The 15,812-nt window shown below is 38.9% G+C and overlaps 1 protein-coding gene across 1 annotated transcript; it reads left to right on the top strand.

Annotated features, from left to right (window-relative positions):
* The first annotated feature begins 3,903 nt into the window (after positions 1-3,903).
* On the top strand, positions 3,904-10,135 carry LOC113683627 (uncharacterized). The gene is made up of 2 exons (XM_089191256.1): positions 3,904-4,718; positions 5,236-10,135. The coding sequence occupies exons 1-2, from the start codon at positions 3,938-3,940 to the stop codon at positions 8,706-8,708; spliced, it is 4,254 nt and encodes a 1,417-aa protein (XP_089047382.1). The 5' UTR covers positions 3,904-3,937; the 3' UTR covers positions 8,709-10,135.
* The last annotated feature ends 5,677 nt before the right edge of the window (positions 10,136-15,812 follow it).

Here is a 15,812-nt window from a genome sequence, read left to right as displayed (position 1 = left end):
GCCCAAGCGAGCATTTTGTTTCCTTAACACTGTAGCAAAACATACAACAGGGCGACCGTGACGTTTAACTAAAAAAATACGCTTGTTCTAAATGTGAAATTAAAGATTGTAATTGTTATTTCAGTCTAGACTAAGTCAGGGAATTTCGAAGAGCATTGTTCAAGGGTAGCCATGTTTATTTCAAAACGGAAATACACAATACTGAGTGTATTGTCCAGATTAAAAGGGAAATTTCCCTTCCTAAGGTGTGTTTGACCTGTAAACATCACGCCACATTTCTCGAGAACAATGAACTATTCATGGTAGGCATTTTGCATATTAAGACTCTAACATTTCCGTGTGGTATGAATAACAAGTCGTAACAACTCAACCAGTCTACGGATAAATTCCAAGTTACAGTCTTGCAGTTCGTCCAATAATCATTAAGATAATCAGTTTGTGCGTCTGCGATCATTATATTTTCTGCTATAACTTGAATTTCAAGGTAGGTAAGAAACAGTTTTTTTTTAACTATTAACAAAATAAAACAACGACAGACAATATAATATAGATAAAGGTCTAAGAAACTCTAAACTTTGTTCGACTTGGCGCAACACTAAATTTTTGATCACTGCTGTCAGTAACAAGATTTGAATTTTGGCATTTGACGTTTGGCAGTCATCATCTTACGTACAGAGAATGTAAAAGTTTTTAGCCGCTTTTAGCATACATAAAAATGCAATCCTTTGTAACCTTCAATTTCCTGTTATCATCAAAAGCGCAATAATTTGTTCCTTCGTGCTTCTTGTTCATGCCATGTAGTTCTTAATCCCATACCTTGTTGGAGGTTACAACAGGAAATATTAAGTCTTTGGAAACTTGAAAGAGTTTTGAAATTTTATAAACATGTAAATCAAAATACCGCGAAAGTATCATATCAGACGTGAAATTAATTCAAACTGCTTGGTGGCAAAGAAAACTCTGTATCACTAAAGTGGAGTTGAGGTTTGAAAAAATAGTTTTTTTTAACGCTATACTAAGCTTATTGAAGTCAATTTTTTAAGGACTTCAAGTTCTAAGATGCGCATTCATCCTGTGGCGTCACGGTCTTCGATTTCTCGATTTTTGCAATTTAATGATATACAACATTTGAACCTCGAGAGGGAAATGTTTTAAGAGCGCTTGTCTGTAAAAATCAGGCATATTCTAAATTTCGCGGCAAGGGTGAAAAATTCGATTTCTTTCTTATTTTAGTATTAGATAGGCTAGACTATAACTAAAATCACTGGATACTTTTTTTGGAAAAATATCTTTTTATTTCAGAGAAAAATACAAATAACAAAATTCCGTTAAAATCGTCATTTTTAGCAGCAAATTATTGTACAAGTTTGAGGGCTTCGCATTCAAAAACAAATCACAATCTCGTCTTTTTAACACTCAAATCTTCTTTTTCAACCTCATAAGACCTCACAAAACGATTTTTGTAAACACTGCGTTTCTCTTTGCGTGTAAAATAATTTAATTTCGAAAGCATACATTTCTCTTCAGTTAAAGTACTTTGTAAGTAAAGTTAATTTTCAGCATGTGCTAAAACTTCAAATGGATTAAGCTTTGGGCGGTAGAATTACGAAAAGATGTTCTCAATATTACTGTAAAAATTTCTTTGGGCAAATGATTGAGAGCGATTCGAAAGCTTTTCAAAGCCGTTAAAATGCAGTTATTTGACCTTTCGCGGTCAACATTCCAGTCGCGAGTCACACACATACTTTAATATGATTCAACCCATATGAGGCCGGAAAATGTAAATGGGTACACAGTAGGGGAAGGGAAAGTAAAAAGACGTCACTCTGCTGCTAAGCTTTTTTGTTGTTGTGAACATCGAAATCTCTTAAATGTAAGTCGCGGAGATCGGGCCTTTAGCTGATACTCGTTAAAGCTAAATTTAGTACCTGCTAAAAATAGTAAGCCTAAGTAAACAAAACCTGGTTTATGGTAATTTCACGATGCCTATTGTTCACTTAGAGGCGGTGCTTCGGACTTTGTTTTTCACAAACACAATAACTTAGACGGTTAACTTTGTTACGTAAAAAACGGAAGGTTGTCGTTCATTCAAGTCGCTTATTGGCGGAGTTTGTGGCTACTTTACTTTCATGCACCAAGAATATCGCAAGTCATGAATCGGCTTTCAAATTTACCGGTCCTAAAAATGAGATCGACCTTATTTTGTGCCGAGCGCACATATGTCGGCCCTTCTGTAGTTTAAGGTTTTGTTTTTGTCCCTTATGCAAACCCCACCCATTGGCCACGAAACATAGCACCCCAGCCTCACATAAGCCACACATCCCCACCACTGCGTTTTGTAGCATGGTGTTGTAAAAATGTACAAAAGGTTCTCTTTCATGCTATTAGGGTATTCCTTGCAATTTTTGTGGAAAGAAAAATACCCCTAATAAGTACGACAGGCACAGAGCGCCAAAAAAACAAGAATAATTCCCTGCAAAAAATAAATGTATTTTACTGTTTGTCACCAGACAAAGATGACACTATTACAAAAAATGTTTACAGAATAAAATATTTTGTAGGTTCCAAGATCGAGTTCAATTCTGATAGTTAATTATATGGGGTTTTGCCCTTCACATACCCCCTAAAGTTCCTTTTTTACCGGTATTGCGTGACAACCCAAATACTTAAAGGGCGTACATGTTTGTAGTCAACTCGGTTTAGCATTGAATTAGACTATCAGATGTAATTTTTTACTGCATTATAAACTGAGCAATACTCGCGGTCAACTGAACCGTCGAATAAGATGCCACAGTAAAGAAAGATATCGAACGTTTGACAACAAGATGGTGTTCGACAGGGTTGGTGGTTTCAACGGACGTTATCATTTATACAGACCTAAATACGATGAACGACAAGAAAATCACACTAAAATGGTCTCTGGATCGGTTTTCTGCAGCAAATGAGGTTAGAGCATTTGGAAATATCTTTCTATGTACATTTTTCAGCCTTGAAACATATTAAAATATGTGTGACTCGCGATTGGAATGTTGACCGCAAAAGGTCAAATAACTGCATTTTAAAGGACTTTGAAAAGCTTTTGTATCGCTCTCAATCATTTGCCCAAACAAATTTTTACAGTTATATTGAGGACATCTTTTCGAAATTCAACCACCAAAAGCTTAATCCATTTAAAGGTTTAGCACATGGTGAAAATTAATTTTATTCACAAAGTATTTTTACTGAAGAGAAATGCATGCTTTCGAAATTAAATTATTTTAAGCGCAAAGAAGAGCGCAATGTTTACAAAAATCATTTTGTGAGGTCTTATGAGATCGAAAAATAAGATTTGAGTGTTTAAAAGACGAGATAGTGATTCGTTTTTGCACGCGAAGCCCTCAAACTCGTGCAATAATTTGCTGCTAAAAATGATGATTTTAACGGAATTTCGTTATTTGTATTTTTCTCTGAAATAAAAAGATATTTTGCCAAAAAGAGTATCCAGTGATTTTAGTTATAGTCTAGCCTATCTAACATTAAAATAAGAAAGAAATCGAATTTTCCACCTTTGCCGCGATATGTTTGATTTTTGCAGATAAGCGCTCTTAATTTAAATTACAAAGTGCCGGGACTTGGCATCCAAACTGGAAGCAGATTCAAAGCTTACATCTTTATTCTAATATAAAGTAGAGATGAGTTTTCACTTTGTCTCAAGCTGATTTAGTTGTGTAGCCACTTTCCGTATCCGTGATGCCATGCACAATTGATAAAGCCAGCGTGCATGTGCGATAAAGTATTTTTCTAAACGAGAATAACATGACGAAAGAACTTATTTCCCTTTCCCCTCACATTTATCAATCACTATTTAATTTCACCTAAGAAGTATGTATGCTTTAAAAAATTGAATCTTTTTCAGGATTTTGGTCGAGGATAACTATCCCCAGAGCTAACGCCGAGTATGGATCTACAGCCTTTTACGAACGAGCAGCTAAATTATTTCAAATTTGCCACTATTGTACTGAATGAGTTTGCCGTTGCTTTGCGTCAGACTTTCAAATCCATGTGGGACAACATGTTTGGACATCGTCCCGGGTATCAACGGTGGGATAACTCCACGGTAGTAAGAAATTTGTTTCTCGCTGAAGAAGGTGGGACAACCAAGGTTCCTACACATATCTCCTATGAAGAGTGGGATTGTACCGCCCTGTTCCAGGCCACCATCTATGCAAGGTCCTTTGCTACGCCAGATAGCAAAGGTCGTTACAAAACACTTGGGGAACTGTACGTAAGGCACCACAAAGTACATCCTGGAGAGTTCCATAAATCTCTTATGAGTCCAAGTGGAAATACAGCCGAAACCTTCGCTCTCGCGATTGATCAGCTTCGACTATTACGAAACTCGCTTTGTCACTCAGAAAGGTCAGAGATTGGTAAATCAACCTTTGACCAATACGTGCAGCTCGCTAAAGAAGCATTCAAAGCTCTTGGAATCAGGACAGATCCAATTGATGTCATCGGTGGATTAACAGAGTCTGACTTTCCCACCAAAGCAGTTCGCAAATTGGAAGAAAGTCTTAGACAGGAGACCAGATCATATATCGAGTGTCTCGAAGAAGTAAGATCAGGTGTCGACAAATTAATAGCACAGGGGAATGCTATAAAGGAAAAAGTTGAAGACCTCGCTTTGTTGAAGGAAAAAATAGATGATTTGAAACTTAAGATGGATCAAAATCAAACAGGTATAAAATGATTAAAAACTTTACAGGACTATTAGATTAACACCAATTTTAAGATGCATTGTGGCAGAGCTTACAAGCACTAGTTTGGCAGGGAAGAGCAAAAGAGACAGCAGCGCCTTTACTCTGTACTTTAGAGGTAATAGTTCAACGGGCAACTTCCTGTTTTCGCAAAAATGCTTTGTACATGTCTTGAAAATCTTTTTTTCTTCCCTAAGGTGCATTTCTTCTATGATCAGAGTACTACCTTGAAAAATATTTTATTTCAAAACATTTGTTGAAGAAGTAAACCACACTCAATATATTTACCAGCATCGTGACTCTTGTGGGATGTTGTGAAGATTGCAACTTCACGGAAAAAGCAAGAAGCTCGTGATTTAAGCTATATCCATAAGACTCGAATTTCTAGATTTTTAATGGTATTGTAAAATTTACCCTTTTTCATGATCATTATTTTCATTTACTTTTCAAATTACAGACATTAGCTCTTTCATGATTGCATCAATTTGCTTCTTTTAAGATTCAAAGCCATTCCTTCCACCGTCAAATCTTCCTTCAAGGGTTCCACACTTCATTGGCCGTCAAAGAGAGTGTGAAGAGATCAGCAGTTTATTAACCTCCAAAAGTTCCCGGATCGTGTCGATATGGGGCTCGCCTGGTTTTGGTAAAACTTCTGTGGCCACTGAAGTCGGACATAAACTCCAAACTGGAGGACTTCCCGTGTACTTCTTCTCCATGCGTGGACTTCTTTCAAAAGCCGACCTGACTACGCAGCTTCTAAGCTTCTTTAAAAGACACTCCACAAAAGATCAAATGCCTCAGCGGATGTCCATAGAAGACGAACTTTCCCTCTTTCTAAGAGACATTTCGTATGAATTTGTGATGATTTTAGACAATGCCGATGAATTACTCGAAAGCGGAGCACCGAATGTGAAGGAGGATTTCATTAACCTTCTGGAACTCATTCTTAGTCAATTTAGAAATTTAACATTTCTTCTTACCACAAGGGAATCTCTTGAATTTATGAATGTGCAGTTCCAAGGCCATCAAGCAGTAAGAGTAGGACCATTACACGAGTCCATCTCTCAAACGTTAGTCGGCGGATTACTTCCAAAAGCTACCGCGTCTGACTGCTCCAAAATTACAAAACTCTGCGGTTGCGTACCTTTGGCGATGAAAATGTTTTGTTCCTCCATTACTGAAGATAATGCTCAGCCGAGTCAATTTTTAGATAGCTTCAAGGAATATATAGAAAGTAGCCTTTTCGAGCTGTTGGACAATCCAGATTATCCAAGTTACCTGCGATTGAAGTTCCTATTTGAATCCTCTTTTCAGAGACTCTCTTCATCAGAGAAAGAAGCGCTGGTATCACTTAGTGTTCTTTCTGGAGATTTTAACCACTCGGTTGCTGCAGCTGTCATGGGTGTAAAAACAACTTTGGAGGCTAATAAAATCTTGCATAGGCTTCGGAGAAAATCTTTCCTCGACTTTAGCTGCAAACCTGAGTCATTTTCGATGCACAAGTTGGTTCTGTCGTTTGCAAGAGAAAGAGGTGAAGACGAAATGAAAGAAACGATGCTGAACTCCAAAGCACGTTTGTCTGCATTTTACGTCTCTCTTTTCGAGAAGCTAAATAAACAGTTTTTGGCAGGACAATCTATGCAAGCATTTATTGATTTTTATGAAGAGAAGCAGAATATAATTCAGAGTCTTATGGTGAGCTGTTCCGATCCCAAGACATGTGACGTTGCATTTGGTGTCCTGACAAAAGCAGAAATTTTTCTAGATTCCCTTTTCTGGTGCGAGGGAAAAATCATCGACAAAATTTACGATCACGCAACTGAAGAAGCTCAGGCGTTTGGAAAGAGTGCGTTCTACAGTCAGTTACTGGTGTCCACGGCATTCTTCGAAGTGACTTGGGGGATACGTGGAAGATCGATGACGCTGCTTTCTGAGGCCGACGGCCTTTCTTTGTCAGTGGATGATAAAACAAAACTCCGATGTTATAGAGGCATCTGTCAACTGGTTTCAGGGAAAATAGACGACGGAGCTCAGAACTTACAAAAAGCTCTTTGCTCGATGAGTGACAGCCCCGAACAGCGAATTCTTAGAGTTACTGCACTGCAAATTCTTGTTACTTATTTTATTTTCAATAAAAAGAAAGCAACTGCACGACAGCTTTACACTAAAGCCTTACATGAATGCAGAGCATTAGAAGACACAAGTCTTCTTGTTATTCTTCCAGTGAATAACAAAGGATTGAGAATGATTGAGGCAGGTATGCCGGAGCGAGATGTTACTACCACTCAACCACTTAGATTAGAAATGATTTGCATTATTAGCAAAGCAACAGAAATGTTCTCTGACTATGAGACAAAGCAAGCAATAAGCAAATCTGTGCTAGGGATGTCAAATCAAACAGGAAAACAAATCATCCCTCATTCCATTGGTTCATGGGCCTTCCAGCGCAACGTCAATCAGACACTTACAAATGTATTGAATAATCCCGAGGAAGCATCAAAGTTGTGCGACAAATGGATCGGTTATCACCAAATGACTTTAAAACAAAGTGGAAAAGTTATCGCAGGACGTAAAGCTAAACCCAACGAAAATCTTGATTTTAGTTTGCATAAAGAAGGACTATTAAGAGCCTATTTGGACCGTGGCTGCGCTATTTATCAGATGGAAAACTATTCTGGAGCCATTCAGTCCTTTCAAAGTGCTATTGACGTCGCAATACGACTGTTTGGGGAAGAACACCCTGACACAGCTCAAAGTTACTTTATCCTCGGAGAAATCCAACATGCCTCAGGCGACTATTCGTCAGCACTTCAGTCCAAACAGCATGCTCTTGACATGAGAGTTAAGCACTTCGGGGAAGAACATCCCGACACAGCTCAAAGTTATCTTTCTCTCGGAGTATCTCAACGTGCCTCAGGCGACTTTCTGTCAGCACTTCAGTCCGGTAAGCGTGCTCTTGACCTAAGAGTTAAGCTCCTCGGGCAAGAACACCCAGACACAGCTAAAAGTTATTTTTTTCTTGGAATAACCCAACATAACTCAGGTGACTATTCGTCAGCACTTCAGTCCTTGCAGTGTGCTCTTGACATGAGAGTTAAACTCTTCGGGGAAGAACATCCCGACACAGCTCAAAGTTATCTTTCTCTTGGAGAAACTCAACATGCCTCAAGCGACTTTTTGTCAGCACTTCAGTCCGGTAAGCGTGCTCTTGACATAAGAGCTAAGCTCCTCGGGCAAGAACACCCAGACACAGCTAAAAGTTATTTTTTTCTTGGAATAACCCAACATAACTCAGGCGACTATTCGTCAGCACTTCAGTCCTTGCAGTGTGTTCTTGACATGAGAGTTAAACTCTTCGGGGAAGAACACCCAGACACAGCTCAAAGTTATCTTTCTCTCGGAGTAACCCAACATGCCTTAGGCGACTATCTGTCAGCTCTTCAATCCAAACAGCATGCTCTTGACATAAGAGTTAAGCTCTTCGGGGAAGAACATCCCGACACAGCTAAAAGTTATCTTTCCCTCGGAGTTACTCAACATGCCTCAGGCGACTTTTTGTCAACACTTCAGTCCTGTCAGTGTTCTCTTGACATAAGAGTTAAGCTCCTCGGACAAGAACACTCAGACACAGCCGAAAGTTATTTTTCTCTTGGAGTAACTCAACATGCCTCAGGCGACTTTTTGTCAGCACTTCAGTCCTTGCAGTGTGCTCTTGACATACGAGTTAAACTCTTCGGGGAAGAACACCCAGACACAGCTCAAAGTTACTTTTCTCTCGGAGTAACCCAACATGCCTTAGGCGACTTTCTGTCAGCACTTCAGTCCAAACAGCGTGCTCTTGACATAAGAATTAAACTCCTCGGAGAAAAACACCCATACACAGCTCAAAGTTACAAGTCTCTCGGAGTAACCCAATTTTCGTCATATCATTTCTTGTCAGCACTTAAATCTGTTTGGCGTTCCTTCAAATGAGCTTGACTCTTTGTTGAAAAGCACGCAGATAGAGCAATGAATCAGTAGGACAAAAGTTTCTGGGCGACTCTACCTCAATTGCGCGTTTATCTACGCGGCGTGCACTTAACGTTTAAAACGATTAAGGGTAAAACACCAAGTCAATGTTTAAACTTTGTACTTTCCCGCGGTAAAGAAGTAGAGGAAATACTGAACAACTGTATCAACAGGATTAATGACTTAAAGTCTATTACCTGAAAAGCATAGCTTTACATTTGGTTCAAACTCTTCTAGGAGTTTGTTATCTAGTTAAAAACAAGAGAAGACTTTATCGAGTTCCGAGGCATTTGGAGTGAGGAGGAGGGGGGGAAGGTGAGATACTCCCCTAACCTTGCCAATGGGATTAATTTGAGACTCGATGTACGCTCGTTTTAAACATCATAATGAATGAGTTGCCAGTAATCGGATCCTTGTGTTAGCGCAAGATTTCTGAGATCGCCACGGGGCAAACATTGTAACTCGCTAGATAGAAATGCATGGCGAAAGGTTGTCTCGACGTCAAAAAAAAAAAACGATTTTAGTGATATATCAACGCTTTTTGGCCGCTTTTTTATCAGAAATGGGTGTGGGTAATATTGGTACAAGGGAAGCGCAAGTTTTTGTTCGAACAACCGTGAAATATGTAATGAAATCTAGAGACCAACTTTCCTCCATGCGTAAGGGTTTGGTGAAATTGACATCGTAATGGTCTCGAATTTTAGAAATATTAGTTTTAAATCGCTAAGAAATAACTCGATAAAGCCTTTTCAGTTTTATTTACTTTTGTTAGGTCTACATTTAGCTTTTTTCTTTGCTTGGTAAAAAAAAAACCTACAATAATTGTCTGGAGGCAGCAAAAGTTTGAATATGTGTGCTTGAGCGTTAAATATCATCGTGATATATTAGTGACTAAACACCTACATCGCCTCTTTGTTTTGATCATTGTTAACGAACCAGCGTTGATAATCGGCTCAAAACTGAACCCTTTCTTATACGACGATGAGTAAGTACATATTGATCACTTAAGGAGCGATGCACAACTGAATATATATACGTCCATATTTTCTGCCGGAGTTCCAGTACGATTTAAGGCCAATTTTGTAATATGTCGGGATCATAACAGGATAACGATTCCGCAAATATATTAAAGACATTACGCAACGAGAAAAGTGAATCGGTATATTTTAAAACACATTTCGTGGCACTGCTGACAAAAACTTATTCTTCCCTCGTATCAACATTCTCTCAATCCATTTATGATAAAACTGCGGCAAAAAAGCGTTGATCTCTCTCCATAGTCGTTTTCTTGGACGTCGAAACAACCTTTCGCCTTACATTTCTCTCTCGCGAGTTGCAATGTTTGTCCCGTGGCGATACCAGAATCTTTGCGCAAACACAATGATCCGAGTACTGGCAACTCATTCATTATAAACCAACAAAAATTGTAGCAATCATTCCTCAACAGAGAAGATAAAAAATACATATGGAAATTTATATTGTGCGTCAGAGCGACGATGGGCTAACGGTAGAAACTTCAGCGTAGAAATTCTCTACGGTGGCCAAGTTACATTAACAACTCAGTTGATAAAACCAAATTATCTTGTCATACTCCCCCACCGACGCAGTACCACAGTTTTTCTGGTAACTTACTCCCCTTAATGATAAAACTCAGCCGAGGGACCCCTTTCCCTTTTAACCAATGTATGAGAGTAAACCCGGTCCTTCTAGGAAGGAAAGTGACATGGACTTGCAAAAAATTAAATGGCTTTGTGTAACCTTGAATTAATTACTTAGTCTTACAGTTTTTACAACCAAAATAACAGATTTTTAACTTCACCTCAATGTTTCATCGCAGAAACTTATATCTTAATCTGAGTTTATTTGAGAAAAAGACAAATTTACACTGGCTCTAAAATATGAAAAAATAAATAATTCCCCACCCCTCAGGCCCTGTCTCAACCCGTAACATTTTTTCTCATTTAAAAGTTTAGAACATGCGCCTTAGGTTACGGACATAAAAGATGTGAGAACATTTTTCTTCACAATCAAGTTCCGTTTTCTGGAATGGAAAGCAGCAAAAGAGGTTTAAGGTATTGTGCATTTCAGAAATCTTGAACAGACATACAGTTACAGCAATGCACAGACAAGAGTCAACTAGTTGCAGAATCGAGGTCTCAATATCTCTGAATTTTCTACTGTTTGTTTTTTACAACATAGTCTTATTGATGTTCGTGTATCCAGCCCCTGCACATGATAGGAAGATTTTACTCTCTCCTGCTGCACTGTTGTCATCATCATTCTGTTGTGTTTGTATTTTCAACATAACCTAAAAAAAACATTTGAGATGCCTCAAAATTTGAATGCTGTAGAAGAGTTAATGATAGTGCTAAGAAAATTTTCAAAAATTAACGAGTAGAAAGAAAACAATAACATTGACAATGAACCTACTGTGTGCCACCATCAAGCCGTCGCTTCCTCCGCACTAACTCTCCTCCATTCCCCCTTCCTTCCAACTCCTGCCTCTCTTACTGTCTATCTCATCTCTTGCCAGTGTTAATCCCGTCTTCATCATCCCTTTTTCCCTCCCTCCTATCAATCATCCCCTCTGTCTCGCCTCCCTTCCCATCCTTCTCTATGCCTCCTCCCTTCCTGTCTTCCTTCTTGTCATCCTCTTTACCTCCCCTTCTTCTCACCTGCCACCTATATCTTTATTCCTGTCTATCCCACATCTCTTCTAAATCTTTTCCTTCCTCACCATCCCTTCTCCTTCTCTCTTTCCCTTTCCATCCCTCTCTGTCTCTTTCCATTTCCCCATTTCCCTTCCCCCCATGTCCTCGTCTATATTTTCTATCCCTCCTCCTGCCCCCCTGCCCCCGCATTCCCATCCTTTATGGCCTCCATCATACTCCCCAACAATGCCTCTCTCCCCTCTCCAGTCCCACTCCCTCCCTCCCTCCCTGTCATCCTCTCGACTCTCGAAAACATCTTTCCAAACAACACAAAAAGACCATAACTCCAGCAAACAGAAAATTGTGTGAATTTATTTAGTCTTTTCTGAGATATTATCAACTACTTACGTATATGTAGTCAGTGGGTCGGAAACATTCCTTTGTCCCAGAATCATGTAAAGAAGAACAATACTCTGATGGCGAGAGTCAACACAGCCTCCCTATCAAAAGGGAAAAAATAAATAATGATGGTGAGTTTCATTTCGTAGTATACAGATGTACTATCAATCATTGTTTTAAAGGCTAGTATGAGTGTAAGTTTGATCAACAGTCAAGAGCTCTTAACGAAGCGCATTTAAATAGAGTGTCGTAAATCCAAAATAAAGCTATCACAGCAGCTAATCAGAACGAAAGAACATATCACAAGCCTATGAGAAATCAAGCAAACTTCTCAAAGCACAGGAAAACTCTTACCTTTTAATCAGATTGGTTGAGAAACCAGTGTGATTTTTCGACACCAATTACAGGGTGAAGTATAGTAAAGCTAAACCAAAACAATCCTGCTCTAATTTAAACGCCCAATTGAAAATTGCCCTATTGTGAAAAAATAAAAAATAAAAAAATTAATGCAATTACCCTTTAAATTTCTTCAAGTAACTTTTCAGCTGCCTGTTTCCCAAAATCCTCAGGGACAACTGGCTGACCCTTCCCTACTGCAACTAACGAGATCTAAACTATGGTGACCTGAAAGAGGACATTTTTAATCATGATTACTCTTCTCTCCACTCAGGAGTATGAATGGATACTGTTAACTTGTCAGGTAAGTCTGAAAAATGCCGAGGGCAATTTTAAATAGATTGTCACCCCATCCAGGGGAAGGGGAGAAGTTATACTTCGGATAAATTAATCCCATTGAAACTGAGAAAAGTTCCAACCTTTTGGGTCAAATGAATATTGAGAAATATGTCTGTCGTCTTGTCACGAGCGTGGGACAAAGAAAACATTTTTAGTCCCCTGGATGAATCGAACCTCAGACCTTCGGATTCCACGCTCCAATGTTTTAACTCTAAGCCACAGATACTCTATGATGAGCAAGGCCCATTACTAAGCTCATATATGACACGCATCTTGCATACTGCTAAGATCAGCAATGTCAATAGTGTAACGTTTTGTGAATAAAATATGAAAGATGGTAAGTTCTAAGCTCGGTAAAGAAATAGAGAAAGATATTTTTCGTCGTCATGAGATGTGTATATTTACCGCAGGAATAATTGTGAAACATGCTGATTCCCTAGTTTAAAGTTAGAGGTTTGTTGTGAGATTACATACTTTCCAGATTGACCTCTTTTGCAGTGATCTGTATAAATGTGGATATCGGACACGAACTGGTTCAATACACCACGTACTGCGTCAACCACTCTATTATAAATGGCAGTATTTATAAAAAAGCATTGTACCCTTCGAAATGGAAACAAAATAACCAAACACGAGGATAAACTAGCTTTTATAATGAAGCCCTATTAGGAAGGGGGGAGGGGAGGGGGGTTCAAGTGTTTATAAAACAGCATTGTACCTTTGGAGGAGGAAATAGAACAACCAAACATGAGGATAAAATAGCTATAATATTGAGGCTCAATTAGGAAGTGGGGGGAAGGGGGGTCCAAGTGTTTATAAAACAGCATTGTACCTTTGGAGGAGGAGATAGGACAACCAAACATGAGGATAAGAAAGGTCTCATAATGAAGCCGAAGTGCATCTTCAAGTTAAGTTTATGCGAGGTGATTTTTCTAAGAAAACAAGGAACAACATTTTCTTCAAGTATTCTTTACAGGAAAACGAATCTTCGTGTGGAATTTTCCTGTTCTGTTTGATCGAACATTTTCATCGATTCAAAACAGCTTTCGTGTTACACGCTTGAGCTGCTTACAGCAATGGCACAGAAGAAGCCGTGGAAACCATGGTAGTCAAGGCAGACATGGCCGAGACACGATCAAATGTCCGAAGTGCCTGGCAATTAGCGAAGTGCCCAGAAGTGGTAATCTGAATGATCTGCCGACGAGTTTTTATTTAAACGGCTTGATTGATGTACTAGCCATAAGAAAAGCCGAGTAACGCGTGGAAATTGCGAGCAGAAACGTTTCGAAAGTTCTTATTGTTTTCAGCGTTGCTTGTTTTACTGCACAAAGTGCGAAGATGCACATAACATCATACGAAGTAATAAGGATCACAGTGTCAAGGCGCTGAAAGAGTTTCAAGACAAGGGCTACGAGGATGTGTTAAAATGGCCTGCATTTTGTCCCGAACCACGACACAAGAACGAAGAGCTAAAATACTACTGCAAGAACTGCAAAACAGCTGTTTTTCAAACCTGCGTGACTTTAAACCATAATGGCCAAGCTTTTGAACATAGAGATGATTAGGCCAAAAAACAGAGGATCGATATTGAAGCCCTGATTGAACAACAAAAATGTGATCTGCGAGCAAAGCGGAACACGATGGAGAAACTAGAGGCACATTGCGATAAACTGGTACGAAAAAGAACGACTGTTGCTTGGGAAATAGAAGAGTTAAAAACAATATGATGAAACTTATAGAATTAAAAAAGACATAAATGTTAAAAAACACAGAAGAAAAGATAAGAAAATCAATCAGAAGGTTTGAAGAAGAAATTGATGGTAATACAAGTTATGTAGAATATATGGAATCATCTCTGCGACAAGTCGAAAAGCTCTTATAACAGATACAAAAATTGAGGTTGTTCAACTGAGGAAGTCAATCGAGACAATCTTCAAGGGATTTCCTATGACTAACCAAAAGAAACGCCTCTCAGAGTTTGATCTTGTGGAGAATAGAAAGCTTCTACACATTGTTCAAACCGAACAAATCGGTTCTTTTAATTGGAGTGTTCCAAGTCAACCAGTTCGAGAAATCCGTTCTGAAAATTGGAGGATGCCAAGTCAGCCATCTCGCCAGTTTCCCGTACCCAACTGGCGAAGGAGCCTGAGCGAGTCTGAGATACACAACTCGAGAAGGAGTCTGAGCGAGTCTGAGATACACAACTCGAGAAGGAGTCTGAGCGATTTTGAGAGACTCAGTGTCACGAGATAGGCAAAGACGACTCGATTTTGACTGAGCAGAGCTCTTGCACAAGATTTCATCTTCGCTCAAATTACCTTGGTGAGGTTAGCAGTGGAGGTTCGGAAGAAAACTTTTTAAGTTGAACCATGAGCGCGAGCCGTTTAATGGGGATTCAGGGAAGAAATCGCTCCTGAGTGAGTTTGGATTTAGAAATGACTAATACAAACGTAACTGAAAAACAGCTTGACGGAAAACCAAATAAATAACAATAAAGGTTGCAAATTGAAATCATTAAGGAAAATTACAAGAAGATTTGTCTTCTTAAAGCGATGAGCATATGACCTGCATTTACAATATCAATGTATTTTAGCTGACATGTGATAAAATAGACAGTTGTTAGAAATACTTGTGAAAATAATGTACAGCAGCTAGAACGGAGAATGACAAATCAGAATCTATATGGCTTCAGTGTGTCGATTTAGAATTTCGCAAATTATGCTGCTTAATCTTCAAAAAAGGTTTTTTTCTTTTTCAAATAGAAAATAATATTTGATAGTTGAATTTCGACTTATTCGCGCTTTAATTCACATAACTGATAACATAACAATTCCCGGTGTTTCAACTTTCATACACAGAAATTGGGGTAGAAACAAATGCGATACGCATCTCAGAAGATTATATTAAGCAACTGTTATATCGTAGATGAATTAACGGAGAGTTATGATCAGTTACGGGAGCTCCTGCTTTTATAAAATAATTAAATGCAAGGTGTTAAGATCCGAATTCTGGGAAGACAACATCCAGACTGCTTAGTCATGCTGACATGCGTACCATATAACTTTCTAGAACATTTCATCAAGTCACGCAGTTATTAATTTAAAATTATTAAAATAGTTCTTTTGTAAGCTTCTGGAAGGTTCCAGAACACTTTTTGAATATATGTAAAGTAGTTGTTGTTGTCGGAACGACGACTGTTTTGAAAGCTATACCGAGGGAGAGTTACCTCCCACCTCTTTGTTCTCGTCCCCCCAATTCCCCCCCAACCCCCCCTTGCCAACCC

Source organism: Pocillopora damicornis, chromosome 13 (genome assembly GCF_964200805.1).
Source record: "Pocillopora damicornis chromosome 13, jaPocDami1.2, whole genome shotgun sequence".
In the NCBI taxonomy this organism is placed as follows: Eukaryota; Metazoa; Cnidaria; class Anthozoa; order Scleractinia; family Pocilloporidae; genus Pocillopora; species Pocillopora damicornis.
The sequence above is the reverse complement of the archived record's forward strand: the minus strand, read 5'-3'. Positions and strand labels throughout refer to the sequence as shown.